The following is a 15,862-nucleotide window of genomic DNA, read 5'->3' on the forward strand; positions in this document are numbered from 1 at the left end:
AAGCACTTGTCAAGGTGAACCATATAGCCTTGTTATGTACATTACATTGCCCAGAATATTCTGACATAACAAATTTCAGCGGGGCAGTCCTGCAACCTAAGGGGCCGGTCACACAGACATTTGCGGCTGAATCACGGCCAGAAATTTCTGACTTTGAGGCGCACGCTATAGGACGCATTGAGATCGCCATTCAGACGAGTTACGGCAGTGCATAACACGAGGTCGGAAATTCGCGCGCGGGTGGCAGCGCGAAAAAATTTTGCACTGTTCAATTCTTGAGAGCGCGTGGACACAGCCTTTCACGAGTTTATCGAGGCTGGACCGCGGCCGTAAACTTCTGGCCGTGAAGCAGATGTCGTTGGGCGCTGTTGGACGTTTTGAGACCGCCATATAGACGAGATAGAGCAGTGCTTTACTCGCGGTCGGAAATTTTCACGTGGTTGGCCGCGTTCAAAACTTTTGAGCTGCTCAAAAGTTTGAGCACGTGTTAAACCGCGTGCCGCACACGTGGTCAACACGGGGTAATGACGCGGAAATGACGCGGAACGACGTGCTCTGGCCGCGGCCAGGGCGTAGTTACACATGGGTAGGACGGGAAATTTCAGCGGGTAATCGTGGGCGGAGCATGGTAATAGCATGTTCTGCGCCTGTATCGCGGTGTTATTACGTGAAATTAGCGTGTTACGCGTGTGACAGTCAAACGCCTTTCTCCGCGTATATACAGCGCGATTGCCGAGCACACCATTGTGCTCGTGACGTCAAGGGGGTGAACATCCGTAGGAGTCGGATTTGGGCACAACACCGGCTCGGGAGCTTTTATACCCGTGGTCCACACGAGAAAATGACGCAGAAATGACGCGATGAGGAAGCGGAACAGTCGCCGGCGTCTTTTTTCCGGCCATACCACAGACGAACGGCGGGTTGTCAAATTTTGCGCATTTTCCATCCCGGGCAACCACGGGCAAAAAAAAACGCAAAATTTTAGCCGTGATTCAGCCGCAAATGTCTGTGTGACCGGCCCCTAAGTAGGAAACAAACTCGCAGAGAAGGAAAATTCAATCCATCTTATCTATTTTGTCCCTTTAGTGTTAAGTTTGTTGCTGTCTCCTTTAGTAAAGACATTACACAGCATGCTACAATGCAACCACAATAAGGAATTCCATAGATAATAACAAAAGTGCAGCGCAGCAGCTAGACAGCAAGCAGGAAGTCACACACATAGTGGCTGCTGGGGAAAAAGTCTGCTAAGACAGGTAGTAAACAAGAGCACGCAAATCCATTTGCATCTACTAAATATTTGATCAATTAATAGCTCATGCCAGCTGCTATGAGGCCAACTTGCTCGTAGTTCACCGCGCGCTCATCTGGATTATTTAGTTTAAGGCTGCAAGGCAGTAATGTTGCACACCATCCATTTTGGGATGCCTCGGTTTTGTTACCCAGACTAAAAATAATCCATCGAGTGGTAAATAAAACAGGATTTGATGGTGAGATTGGTACAAAAAGATTGCAATACATTGTTTTTTGTACATACTGTTGAAGCGTAATTCAGTTTGTCCATCTATTTGGAAAGAAAAGGCCCGGCGGTGACTTCTCTTCCTCAGGAAAAAACAACATGAAACGGAAAATTTTGATGCCCTTGTTAAGTGCTACTTTTTAGTGTTTCCTTACCCTCGTGTGTTTTTCAGAGCAGAGGATGTTTTAATGGTGATCTGTGCAGCCCTTTTGAGACTATTCGTGACTGTATGGGTGGTAAATACATTATAAAAAAAATATTAATAAATTACTCCAACAAACAATTTATTGACCAATTGACATACGTTTTTAGATTATGTCAGGAAAAGGTATGAAAAACCTTGTTTATTTATTCTGAAAGGTGGCTACACATACTTTAGGTGAATTATTTTTATCGTTTTGATAATTCATTATACTTTAATCAAGACACACACAGTTTTAGATTTATGGCCTTTTCTTTTACTTATCATCTACTGAAGAAGTTTGAATATTACACAAAAAAATATTAAGAAAATAAAACAAAACTAAACTAGAAGTTGAGAACTTAATATTGCACAGTTTGGATAGACAATAACATTGGCTGGATTATTACGTTATTGTATTTTGAATGAGTTCCCCATTTTACGTCACACCAAGACCAATACCTAGCAACAACGAGATGTTCTGCAAAGTTCTGTGTCGATGAAGATGAAGGCCCAGTATTTATGTCCTTGGCTGTAGAGCAATGAGGAATCCTGACAGGCTTGAGAGCCAGTTGGGACGAGGATCACGGATGCATAGTGTTGAAGGAGAGGTTCACTGCTGGTGGATTGAAACTTCTCTGAGGTCGCTGTCTTTGTCCCACTTGTTTGGCCGCTAGCTTGAACAAGCTTGGCTGCCGACCTGGCAAGGCTCACCGGCTGCCTGTTGAGCTGAGACCTGCCTGGACTGGCCAGGGCCTTGGTCCAGCTTTTTCTCCTGCTAGGACATCCCACCTGCCTTGTGGCTGGCCAAAATGAGACCGCCTTTGCGAGGTGAGACGCGTACCAGCTCTCAGTCACGGCAACTTAACTTTTGATGCGCAAATGATGCCATAGCCCGCCCTTCCCAAACTTCCCATTCCAGAATTATCAGTCAGATAACATATATATCTGATTGACTTAAAACACAGTACAGGGTATTTACTTCACATGTTTTGACATGGGTTGATTATTTTATGACATTGCAAAACGAAATTCTCACCAAACGTTGAATGATCCACATACATCTGTGACATGAAAGTGGAAAGCACTCCGGCTATACGGAATGCTGGGAGCACGGCAACAAACATACATACCTTACAGAGAGTCATCAACACACCCCTAGAATCAGTGGCTGCTCTATGGCTTATCTGGAGGACATTGCCGGTTTTGGATACCGCTGCGGAGCCACGAACATTCTATTTTTCGAAGGTGATTGCGGCACAAAAGAATAACCCCAGAATCATTTTCGACACTGAAGCATTGCTAACGAGGCAACAGATTATCCCGGATAGTTCTACCCAATCAGCCCATGACTTTATGGACTTCTTTAATATGAAGATTCAACGCATACGGGAATACATTTCTATAGAAAGTGTTAATACATCACATATTAAAGGGCTGATGCGCGACATGGTGGCTGTCGGGGAATTTTTCCTGATTTAGTGATCTGTCACTCGATAATCTTAAACAGGTGGTGAATACGGCCAACAAACTACTTGCTTGTTTGACCCGCATCAGGGTTTGCTGATTAAAGGTCTTTTTGGGGTCCTTGGACCTTCAGTACTAAATATTATAAACATCACTCTCCTCAGGTGTAGTTCCAGCGGCTTTTAAGTCCGCTGTTAATAAACCTACACTGTAACGACCCAACCTTGATCCAGAAAGCTTATGTAATTATAGACCTGTGTCAAACCAACCGTTTCTTTCTAAAGTACTTGAAAAAGTTTTGGCACAGCAGCTGAATGATTTTGTATCCGAGAACAATCTTTTCAATCAATGCAATCAGGATTTAGGGCTAACCACTCTACTGAGACAGCCCTGATTAAGGTAGCCAAAAATCTTCTTCTGGCAATGGACTCTGGTGCTTCATGCTTGCTGCTGCTGGACCTTAGTCCTGCCTTTGACACTGTGGACCATAATATCTTACTAGAATGGTTGGAAAAATGGATTGGTCTCTCAGAACCGTCCTCTTATGGTTCAGATCCTACCTTTCAGATAGGATGCACTGTGTTAAATATGGTGAAATAACATCAGAGCCCTTTAGTGTTACCTGGGGTGTTCCGCAGGGTTCAGGACTTGGCCCCCTTGTTTTCAGCATTTAAATGCTTCCATTAGGTGATATTATTCGCAAGTATAATATCAGTTTCCATTGCTACGCAGATGACACTCAACTATATCTTCAGATGAAGGAATCTGCCACACTAAACTGTGGAAATTTGGAGGCCTGTTTCACTGAGATAAAAGAATAGATGTCACTCAACTTCTTGCGCCATAACTCTGAAAAGACCGAAATGTTAGTTATTGGTCTACTTAAATGCCGTGACTTGTTCTCAAAATCTGCTCTGAACATCACCCAGAGTGACTCAGTCAAAAATTTAGGTGTCATATGTGACCCCAATCTGTCTGTTGACTATTGATCCTAACATGTTTTAATCTTATTTTTCTCCTCTAAGTCTTTATTATATGTTTATCCTGGAGGAACTCACCTTAGTCTTACCTAATTGTCCCATCCTAAGAACATGCCAAAAACATGCTATTAAAGCAGCTAGGACATTGTGACAAAAAATGGAGAACGCACCCTCGCAGATAATTGCTGGTTTGTGAGGCCAGACATCATCACACCTGCACGCGTCCTCATTAATTAAAGAACGTAAAGTACTAAAGTGCGCTCTGCCGCTTCCCGCCACGGTGACGCCGTTTGATGGCTCACGGTGGGAAGACGGAGCCATGTTGCGAATTAAAAGCCTGTAAAATAACATTCACCGCCTTCGTTCCATCATTTTCACACAGATCCCACAAAAGCTGTGAGATGGGTTATAAAATGTGTTTATAAAGCCCACAAACGGACAAAAGTCATTAAAAGGAACTAATTGCGGTTGTTAGTATTTCATAAACTTGGCCCGAAGGCTAGCTACCATCCATGATACGATGTACATGGGTCAACTTGATTGAGTATCATGGGGTCATGGGAGAATACCAAATTTTTGGCACCAGAGGTTTTTGAGCTGGAACCACATAAAACCTTAAGGGCCTGCAGAAAAATATTATTATGTTGAAGTAAATACATCTCTTTATGTTGTACCATAAATGTGAGGTTAAACTTGCATTGGTAGATTTCATTCTAGTATTGTTTTGTGCATGACGTGGAAAATGTGCTCATGGTGAGGAAAGAGAAGGAGAAAGGCAACAAAATCAAAGCATGAGGCATGAGATTTGTTTGTCCCCGAAAATGCTTTTTGTAGCTAACGTTTACATGCTTACTCTAACGAGTAATTGACTAGAGCTAAACTTCCCATACAGGGCGGCACGGCAGCTAAGCGGTTAGCGCAGCTGCGGCACAGTTCTGAGGTCATTGGTTCAACTCCAGCTACCAGCTTTCCTGTGCGGGGTTTGCATGTTTTCCCCAAGCTTGCGTGGGTTTTCCCCATGCACTCAGGTTTCCTCCAACATTCCAAAAACATGCATGTCAGGTTAATTGGCTGGTTGAAATTGTCCCTAGGTGTGATTGTATGAGTAAGTTGTCTGTCTCTGGCAACCAGTTTAGGGTGTCTCCTTTTTACTGCCTGAAGATAGCTAGGATGGGCTGCAGCACCCCCGCAACCCTATTGAGTATAAGCGACGCACATAATGGATGGAAAATTCTTAAACAAAAGGGGCCATTGTCTCCGTTCATCTTCTAAATTCATAAGATCTCGCATGGTAATGTTCGCAGAATTGCCAACATGAATTTTTTTTATGGCGAATATGCAAGCGCCAACGACAGCGATTAAACACCTGCAACATATACAATGCGACCAAAAGCTATTTTGTTTGCATATGCGTCCCCCTGTCCCTAGTTTCCTTTCACACTTTGAGAAAGCAGACATTTACTGCCAAAAATGTACTTTTAAGGGACATTGTGTATTAGTGCATCCATTAAAAAAACACCAACATTGATTTGAGCAATAAGCAAAAATACATTAACTATCACATGAACGTGCTTTTTTCCTAAAGATTCCGAGGTCAATAAATAAGTATCTATTTGACAGAACATGGGGCTCACTTAGAGGAATCAGATATGATTGCTAAGGGTATCCCCAAAGCCCCAAAACGTTTGTCATCGCATGGGCAAAAAAATAACAATAGGTGCGGTTTGGTCACATTGAGAGTCCGTCAATTGTGTTGTTCGTGGTGCTTTGAAGCACTCGTATACGGTTGCACTACACAATGCAGTGATATTTATAGGTCAAATATTACAGTGTCTCTTTATAGGGAAATGAATACATGTATTTAGCATTAAAACAAGTTTCCTTAAAATATGTTGTCACACTGGTGGTAAAATGTCACGACCAGAACAGAAATATGACCCAGAAGCGTAACATTACTCACAAGTTTATTGAAATATAGAGGAAAGGCAGCATCAGTGATCCGGTGCTTATTGGTCGCGGTAGGCAAGCCGCTCACGGGATCGGAGCGTGTTCCGAATGCGGAAGTGGATCTTCCAGTGGGAGATCATAGCGAAGTTAGACGGAAAAACAGGTCGTTAGCCGGGACCGGAGATCAGAACGTGGTCAGGATCAAAAACGGGTTGTAGCAGGAGAGAAACGGGGAAATCAGGAACGGACGAGTGGAAAACGGGTGACAAATTGGGACCGACGCGAGTCAGAGTCAAAAATGCTTGCCTTGTGAAAACAGAGGTTTGCTGACTGACTGACAACAGGTGAGTGAAAGGTCTGAGCTTAAATAGGACGGGGAACCAATCAGGTAACCAGCAGCAGCTGGCGCAAAACGAGCGGCCACAGGTGAGTGTAATGAATAATCATGACGGTAAAACTGTATTTGCCCGAAATTACTTTTTATTATTTTAATACATACTCTTAAAATAGTCGGTAAAAAATAACCAAAAGTTGTCAAAAATAGACCGATCCATTACTTAGACTCATTTAATCCAATGTATGGTTTGTTCTGTACAAAATGTTAAAAAACTACCCCGTTTAAGGGTTGTTGTTTTTTTTTAAACAACAAAATATACTTTTTTTGACCAGTTAAAACAAATTGCTATAATGTTGATTTGCAAAATTACAACAAAAAAAAAAAAAAGATTCTCCAACATTTTGTACAAAAAAAACATTTCTAGGCTTAAAAAGAAAGACCCATATAAGATTAATAGTATCTTAGTTGTTTTTTTTTTTGTACAATGTGAAAATGTCTATCATATGGCTTCACGGTGTGGTATGCCGGTAGCACAGCTGCAGACAGAAAAACCTAAAAAGAGTCATCAACACACCTCAGAAATTCATCAGTGGCTCTTTACCCAGACTGGAGGGCATTGCCGGCTCGCGATGCTGCAAAAGAGCCAACAAAATCTAGTGGTCAAATATAATACAATGCCCCTTAAAAAAGTGCATTTACACTGTGCTTTATTCTCGAATCGGTTTGAAAATACATATTATTAAAAAAAAGGTAATTGCTTCATTGTATTCTAAATTCATTGGGGGATTTTTTTTACATGGTTTACTTGGTGTTGTCAGGCCAAATGTTCCTATTTTGGTTCATCCCTAAAAATATGTACGCCTTTCATTTCCGATGACTGCAAATGTTGCGTGACCTCTCAAAGTGGCACACCACGCATGTCATTCACAGCACCGTCTTATGTCGCCATGAACGGCGGCTAAACGGAGCGCGCCGGGTATAAGTGCCACATCAGAGCTCGTGGTACTTCACTCTGATTTGATGGGATAAAAGTTGCGGGAAAACACACATACCAGCCACCAAAGAGAGGGAAACACAAAGCAAAAGCAGAGTTCAATGGGTATGCGGAAAAAAAGATGACAAGTCTCGGGGGCGGCTGGAATCAAACGCAAAGAGACAATTGTGCGAATTAACGAGCTCCATCATTCCTGCTACGGGCCTCAATTATGCATGCGGTTGCTGATTGTCACGCATCTATTATGGATCGCATCACCTTCTATTATTCACGCGCTGCGACCGTCACTGCGACAGCATTGCGATGTTTGCTTTAGTCCTGACATATGGATTGAAAGTAGGCTCGACGTCGTTAGCATGTGTGCGAAAGACTTGGCTTAGCATCACCATCTTCTGCTTCAGCAAGACTTAATCGACTGAAAATTATTCCAGGTCCAAAAACAATGTAGCTAGATGGAGGATCGTTCTCCAGGGGCCCCATTCATCATACTCATAAAACAACCTTAATTATCTAAACATAAACAGTTACCAGAAGTATATTCTTTAGCTTTAATGTTTCCTATACACATAGAACTCAGGCAACGTTCTAAGTACCACCTTGTAAATGAGTTGTCTATTATCGAGACGTGTTTTTCTTATTTTCCTCTCTGGTCTTTATTATAATTGTATCCTGGATTGCCGCACCCAGTTTTGTTCCAAACAATGTTCCCCCTGTTGTCATATATTACAATAAAAAATATTTTAATTCTATATCATTTAGTCGAGGTTTATACACGTTTTTCTAAAATATGACCATGTTGAAAAATTGATACGATTTTCAAATAACCGACATTTTTGGGAGCCTTCATTCAAGATTTCTATGCGCTTAAGCATGCTGCACCTTTTAAAGACAACTTGATGATGCTACTGCTGTTCTCTCAATATGTGCATTATCTCTTGACCTGTTTACCAAAAAGGAATACAAATTTCATTTAACTGACAATTTTGGGCCTTCAGTACATATTTCCCTGCTTTTAAACATGCTGCACCTTAAAGACCACATAATGAGTTCACTACTGTTCCTTTAAATATGTATACTCTTTCTTGACGTGTTCACTGTGATGTTATCAATGACAGTAAAGCCAATTATTATTATTACATGTGTACCAAATTGGTTTAGTTTAACTTTGCTTAATTGATTATTATATTTTTGGGGGATCCATAGTGGAGCTCGTTTTACCATTCTGAAAGTGGAAGGCAACACCGATAATAATGTTGTTTCAATTTACAATCTATATACTTTATACACTACTACGATCCTTTAAGTGGCAAAATCAATTTTTTACAGATCTGATCTCACAAGGCAGCCATATCAAAACTTGCAGTTATGTAAAATGGCATCACAGCCACTCAGGGCGCACAAACAACCAATCACTTTGCTACTTTAAAAAAGCAAAGCTCATAATGGTTATAATTTCATTTTCAGTCAACAGCAACAAGAAAATAACCTTTCTCAAACATTGAGATTAAAAGTTGGAATCGTAACACAATATTAGGCAAAACACTTCATTTTGGGAAAAGCAATTTTTGGGGTAAACTTCTGTTCGACTCTCCGGCCTGCCATTTCGACTCTCCGGCCTGCCTGTTCGATTCTCCGGCCTGCCTGTTCGACTCCCCGGCCTGCCTGTTCGACTCCCCGGCCTGCCAGTCCGACTCCCCTGCCTGCCCTGTTATGATTCCACCTGTCCCGTCTTGCCTGTTCTGATTCTGCCTGTCCCGTCTTGCCTGTTCTGATTCTGCCTGTCCTGTTTGCTGGTTCTGATTCGACTCTCCTGTTTGCCGGTTCTGTTTCGACTCTCCTGTTTGCCTGTTCTCAGTCGACTCTCCTGTTTTTGCCGGTTCTGATTCTGCCTGTCCTGTCTTGCCGGTTCTGATTCTGCCTGTCCTGTCTGATTCTGCCTGTCCTGTTTGCCGGTTCTGATTCGTCTCTCCTGTTTGCCTATTCTGATTCGACTCTCTTGTTTTTGCCGGTTCTGATTCTGCCTGTCCTGTTTTGCCGGTTCTGATTCTGCCTGTCCTGTCTGATTCTGCCTGCCCTGAGTCTGACTCTCCTGATTCTGCCTGTCCTGAGTCTGACTCTCCTGATTCTGCCTGTCCTGAGTCCGACTCTCCTGAATCTGCCTGTCCTGAGTCCGACTCTCCTGATTCTGCCTGTCTTGAGTCCGACTCTCCTGATTCTGCCTGTCTTGAGTTCGACTCTCCTGATTCTGCCTGTCTTGAGTCCGACTCTGCTGATTCTGCCTGTCCTGAGTCCGACTCTTCTGATTCTGCCTGTCCTGATTCTGCCTCTCCAGATTTTGCCTGTCCTGAGTCCGATTCTCCTGTTTCCGCCTGTCCTGAGTCCGACTCTCCTGTTTCCGCCTGTCCTGAGTCCGACTCTCCTGATTCTGCCTGTCTTGAGTCCGACTCTCCTGATTCTGCCTGTCTTGAGTCCGACTCTCCTGATTCTGCCTGTCCTGAGTCTGACTCTGCTGATTCTGCCTGTCCTGAGTCCGACTCTTCTGATTCTGCCTGTCCTGATTCTGCCTCTCCAGATTTTGCCTGTCCTGAGTCCGACTCTCCTGTTTCCGCCTGTCCTGAGTCCGACTCTCCTGTTTCCGCCTGTCCTGATTCCGACTCTCCTGTTTTGCCTGTCCTGATTCCGACTCCCCTGATTCCGCCTGTCCGACTCCCTTGTTTACCTGTCCTGTTTGCCGGTTCTGATTCTGTCTTGTTTGCCGGTTCTGATTCTGCCTGTCCTGATTTTACCGGTTCTGATTCTGCCTGTCCGACTCCCTTGTTTACCTGTCCTGTTTTCGCCGGTTTCGCCTGTCCAGTTTGCCCGCCGGACCCCCCTGCCGAGCGCCGATTCCTATCCGCCCGACGCAAATGGCGCCTGCCTCTCCCCGTTCCTGCGTGTTCGGAGGAGGGAGCGGGGTTGCCCCAATCGTGAGCGTCGAACCATTCCGGGGCGCGAGGTAGTAATTTTTTCTTTTTGGGGACCTCAGGAGCTGTCCCTTAAAGGGGGGGCTCTGTCATGGTCGCCGTGGCGACCGGTCTGCCCCGCCCCCTGGGAACCAGCTGAAGCAGATCAGCTAATTGCGTGGCTGCTATTTAAGGTTGGGTTGTGGGTATTGCGGGTGTTGGCTCATTACACCTTTTCTGTTCTGTTATGCCTTGTCCTGTTTAGTTTAAGTCGGAGGAAACCTGTACCTGACCATTCTGAGTGTAAGAATGTTTTTGTTCTGTTTTGTCCCGGAGTTTTTGGACAACTTTTATTTTGGTAAATAAAAGCTTTGTTCGTACTCAATTGAGTTCTCCCTTCCTGCCTCCGTTCTGGTCTGGTCACCCCTTCCACCTCGTGACAAGGAGAGAAAGCTTACCACGTGTTGTGAGTCATAATTTTATTCATATTTAGTTTCTTTTGTTTTTATTAGCATATTTGGTATTGGAGTAATCCAAAAGTAATTGAGAGTAATCCAGTTAAAGTAACCCTACCCAACCCTGATTCAGAACTGTAGAGCAATGAAAAATCGAGCAATGACATAAGCAGCAACATATTTCCAAAATAAGATTTGAGAAATAAAATACGAATACTTATTGTATTATACATAGGCAAGATATATATTTTTTTCATGGTCTAGTGCGCTTGTTTAGGGTGTTTGTGACCCTGGCTAAGAAACTGTCTCTGTGCATGTGTAGCGTGTGCCAGACGCAGCAGGTCAAAAAGGTGGTGGCCCGGGTGAGCTGAGTGGCACATAATGTTGTCGTGTCTGGTATCAGAAGCAGGCAATATACTACAGACTGGGCAGAGAGCAACCAGTAATGGTCTGTACTGTGTTGATGACTCTCTGTAAAGTTGTTGCCCCCAACAAACCAAACAGAAAACTGTCAGTCATAAAACAATATGAGTCTGCCATTTATTTGAAAGGTCACATGTTTGTTTGGTTTTTAATTTTTACTCGGAAACAAATTTGATTGTGCCAGATTGCTTTCCACTTTCGATGAGAGAAGGGTGACACCAAATGGTTGCAAACTTGACTGCAGGAAGGCGATCATAGAATCTTAAATCTGTTCAGCTCCCCAACATCCCATTGAGTTTGAAAGATGAAGATTGGTATGGGTTTGTCATTCTGAGCAGACAAACAGATAGTGTCAAAGCTCTGTTTTCAAATCAGAATCTTCAAGTGCAGGACAGTTGCTTGCGTTTTCTTCACAGCTTCATTAATTATGTTCAGCAGCACCCGTAGTTCAAACTCAGTGCAGCAGAATCTATCACAGACCCCCAAAAACAAATGTTTTGAAACATACTATTTGCATACCCTTTGCTCCCAAAGGTTGAGTCAAAAATATCACAGCCAGAGTTTAGTGTGCAGCTGTGCTGGACAAAACACAAAGATGGCAGTGAAAGACTTATCGGCTTGTCTATGCTTAATCTCAGGTAATGTCCACAGAAACAGACCATGCACTTTTTTGAATATATGATTTTCTCATTTTTCAGTGTTGACTTGCTCGTATCAACACGAAGTTCAAACAAAGAATTGCAGCTCACAATTCGTGGAGAACCTAACAGCAGATCTCCAGGTATTTCTAACCTATTATCTCGGTCAATTATCCAAAAAGGTATTGGTTTCGGTCAACAATTATTTCTACTTTTTGTGCAACTTGCCGACTCCTCTGAAACACACTACATGTGTCACTTGAGCTAAGTTAGTCTAGTGCAGTAGTGGTTAAAAGTAGTGGAAACGTTTCAAAGGAAAGTTAAAGTCTGCAGATTTTGATGTTTGGATTTCATGAGATGCAAAGTTGTTAATGTGATTAAGTGGTGGGAGCGCAGCCAAATTCAGCTGGCATTGACTCCAGATTGCATTTTTGCAACGCTAAGCAGAATACACTAGGGATTGACCGATAGGGGATTTTCAGTTTGAATACACATTTTTAGTATTAAGAGATGGCCAATCAGTGACATTTGGAGCCCAAATTAATTTGCCAGAAAAGCTTAAAAATCGGATATTTTTTAATAATGCAAAAAAAAAAAAAGCTCAGACCATTTCTTATAAATTCAAATAAAACTTTTAATAGCTCTTTTGACCATTTCACAGTAAATAAATTATAACTTCAACACAACTAGCATGACTTTTATTCTACTTAAACCAACAACTAACAGTCAGGAAATAAAATTAGGCATAGCAGCAACTTGTATAAAAAGGCACATAAAATATTAAATAGCCACATGAAACGTTTTAAAGTAAGTTAGCATTTCGACACAACTAACATGATTAATCTTTCATCAAAAACAGTGCAGCAAATACAAATAGGCTTGGCAGCAACTTGTATAACGGTACATAAAAACTTAAATATCTCCCAGATTTTTGTTTTTATTTCTTAACAGTAAATACTTAAATAAACAAATATGTCAATACAACAAGGGGAGGAGTAAGGGGAAGCTGGCCGATAACTTGACTTCAAAGCGAAACTCAGGCCGGGACCCTTTCCCAGTTTTAATTAATAAAAAGACCGTTGATGTTATGTGTCAAATTCATCAGTGCCGATAATCGGTAGACCTCTAGAATACACACATTGGAAAAAAATACACTGTTCTTCCGAACACGCAGTGGACATTTCTTTTGAACATAAAATAGCCAAAAGTGTTGCTGACTAATTCTACAGGCTACAGCACCTTTTTTGAAACCTGCCAGTCAAAAAAGCCTGAATGTTGTAAAGGGAATCTTGCTGTTCTTGTTTAAATACAACAGATGGCAGTAGAATGCAGCATGAATCCCAAATGGAGCTCAACGCAGAGGGCGGCCTTGCTTCTCTACATGAGGAATCTGACTGAGACACTGCACACACAACAGCTGACAGGTAATAACACGAAACCACTTTCCCTTGAAACATCCTGCCTCATCCTGGTCCAATTAGGACAAAATTCTAAACAAAAGCTTGACCTGATCATTCTTGGGTTAATTTGAACCAACCTCCTGTGTTTTAATGATAAAAAAGCATCCCTATGTTGGTTATATAAGTAAGATAGGTTAAACTATGGTGTTTTGAACTACTCCCAAATCAGAATTGTTAAGTAGACCAAAAGAAAACTCGGCCAATATTTAAAAACAAAAAACAAAACATAATGAGATTGTGGGCAGCACGGCGGCGCAGTGGTTAGCGCGTGTGCGGCACAGTGCTATGGTCTTGGGAACCTCCTGTGTGGGTTCAAATCCAACTACCGGACTTACTGTGCGGAGTTTGTATGTTCTCCCCGTGCTTGCGTGGGTTTCCTCCGGGCACTCCGGTTTTCCCCCCACATTCCAAAGACATGCATTTCAGGTGGATTGGCCGGTCCAAATTGTCCCTAGGTGTAAATGAGCGAGCGAGTTGTCTGTCCCTGTGTGCCCTGCGATTGGCTGGCAACCAGTTCAGGGTGTCCCCTGCCCACTGCCCGATGATTGCTGGTATGGGCTCCAGCACCCCCGCGACCCTACTGAGGATAAGCGGTGCAGCTAATGAGATGAGATAATGAGATTGTTTAATTCAAATATAGTTTTTTAAAGCCACCAAAAAAGCTATTTTGTCCAAAATATCTATCTATTTATCTACAGTGGCTTGCGAAACTATTTGACCCCCTTGAACTTTGTGACTTTTTGCCACATTTCAGACTTCAAACATCAAGATATAAAACTGTAATTTCTTGTGAAGCATCAACAATAAGTGGGACACACTTTATTGGATATTTTAAACTTGTTGTGTTCTGTTCAACAGCAGGGCCCGACAGCTTTCACAGGTTTACCTCTGCCGCATCTTACGGGTGCCCTGCCCATCCCTTAGAATGCGTCCAAACATCCCACTATCCTTTTTACACCTCTCCACTCATTCCTATCACCAACAAGGGCTCTAGCTTCCACTAAATTTAGACCTCTTTCCTGCAGTGCACTCATAACACCATCCATCCACGTCAATCGCGGCCTTCCTCTTTGTCTCCTTCCATTTACTTCTGCTCTGTAGATCCTCTTCAACATTCGCTCCTCATCCATCCTCTCCACATGTCCAAACCACCCGAGTACTCTCTTGTCCACTTGATCAGTCCCACTACTACTCCAGTTCGGTCTCTCACAATTTCATTTCTCAATCAATCCAAACTTGTCACTCCTAACATACTCTTTAAACACTTCATCTCAAAAACATTTAGTTTCCTTCTCAAATCTGCGTTCAGGATCCGAGTCTCTGCACCATACAACACAGTCGGCACAATCACACTCTCATACAGTCCCCTCTTAACATCCATACTCATACTCTTGTTACTCAAAATAACTGCAAAAAAAATCAGATTTTTTTTGTTCTTATTGTTGTTCAAGTGTCCCCCCAAAATGACGCTAATTTGTGTAAAACGGCCGACCCCAACATGTGGGTCAGATTATAAATCACAACCACAAAACTGTCCAGAAAAACTCAAAAGATTGGGCGGTTTTGTACAAGAAAACCCAGAAAGTTGTGTTGAATTGAGCAAACTGATTTTTTTGTGATTATTTTTGACCAATGTGTTTTACAATTGTACAAAACACAATTGCCAAAAAATGCATGTCAGGTTAATTGGCCAGTCAAAATTGTCCCTAGGTGTGAATGCGCGAGTGAGTTGTCAGTCTCTGTGTGCCCTAATCAAAAGCTGTGTTTGTGTTTGCATTCAGAATGTCTGGGGGCCGAACCGTTGAAATGCCCGCCGCCCGAAGTGCCCCAAAACGGAGGCTTGGCATGCGCCACAGTGGCCAACAGGCGCTTTTGTAAACCCCTTTGCAACCACGTAAGCTGGCGTCACGCATGTGTAAGAGGAAAAGCGGGTCAATTTGGAAAACCGCTTCGATGTCGCTTCCCTCGCGCAGGGTTTCGACTTTGCTTTCCAGAGGAGAAGCAGAGTGTTTGAAGAGTGCAGTGCGGTGACAGGTTACAAGTGGAGCACTCAGTATGTGGGAGGAAACAAGCTGGCAGTTTGCAATGGTGGGTGAAACATTAGAGCAACGTCCTGGGCTGGTTTTGCTGTCTACATTCAGTAGTTTGTTTCCACTTTTAAAATTCCTGCTCGTGCTAATGACTAACTTGGTTGCGTCTGTCCTGATGCATTTGCTGCCTCTAGAAGCGACTCTTCAATTTGCTGGGGCGAAGATGGCATACTTTTCCAAAGACCAAGACTGCCTAACCAGCAAGGCCAGCGACCAAACAAAGAGCGACATCTTCCACAACTTTGTGGAGGAGCTCAATCAGAATGGGCTAGATGAGGACCCAAAGTCTCTCTGCCTTTTGTGTGGATAAACGTCAAAACCTTAAAACTATCCGACTGGGCTTTTTTTTTCCTTGCAAGATTTTGTCTCACTACATTTGCATACATGCTTGGAGTGAAAATTATTTCACATGCTGGACTAGATTTTTTTTGT

General features: G+C 42.9%; 1 protein-coding gene across 1 annotated transcript; it reads left to right on the forward strand.

The window, feature by feature from the left end:
* Nucleotides 1–11,789: 11,789 nt before the first annotated feature.
* Nucleotides 11,790–15,760, forward strand: LOC148353920 (uncharacterized). The gene is made up of 6 exons (XM_088351879.1): nucleotides 11,790–11,880; nucleotides 11,941–12,023; nucleotides 13,196–13,304; nucleotides 15,122–15,234; nucleotides 15,314–15,428; nucleotides 15,565–15,760. Exons 1-6 carry the CDS (start codon nucleotides 11,838–11,840, stop codon nucleotides 15,738–15,740), a joined length of 639 nt encoding a protein of 212 aa, XP_088208005.1. The 5' UTR covers nucleotides 11,790–11,837; the 3' UTR covers nucleotides 15,741–15,760.
* Nucleotides 15,761–15,862: the final 102 nt, after the last annotated feature.

Source organism: Urocampus carinirostris, chromosome 13, assembly GCF_059441175.1.
Source record: "Urocampus carinirostris isolate Australia breed hairy pipefish chromosome 13, RoL_Ucar_1.0, whole genome shotgun sequence".
NCBI classification, from domain to species: Eukaryota; Metazoa; Chordata; class Actinopteri; order Syngnathiformes; family Syngnathidae; genus Urocampus; species Urocampus carinirostris.

Coding starts and splice junctions, on each gene's coding strand:
- LOC148353920 (XM_088351879.1), top strand. CDS start 11,838: ATGGCAGTGAAAGACTTATCGGCTTGTCTATGCTTAATCTCAG. Junction 11,881..11,940: donor TTGTCTATGCTTAATCTCAG/GTAATGTCCACA, acceptor CTCATTTTTCAG/TGTTGACTTGCTCGTATCAA. Junction 13,305..15,121: donor GCACACACAACAGCTGACAG/GTAATAACACGA, acceptor GTTTGCATTCAG/AATGTCTGGGGGCCGAACCG.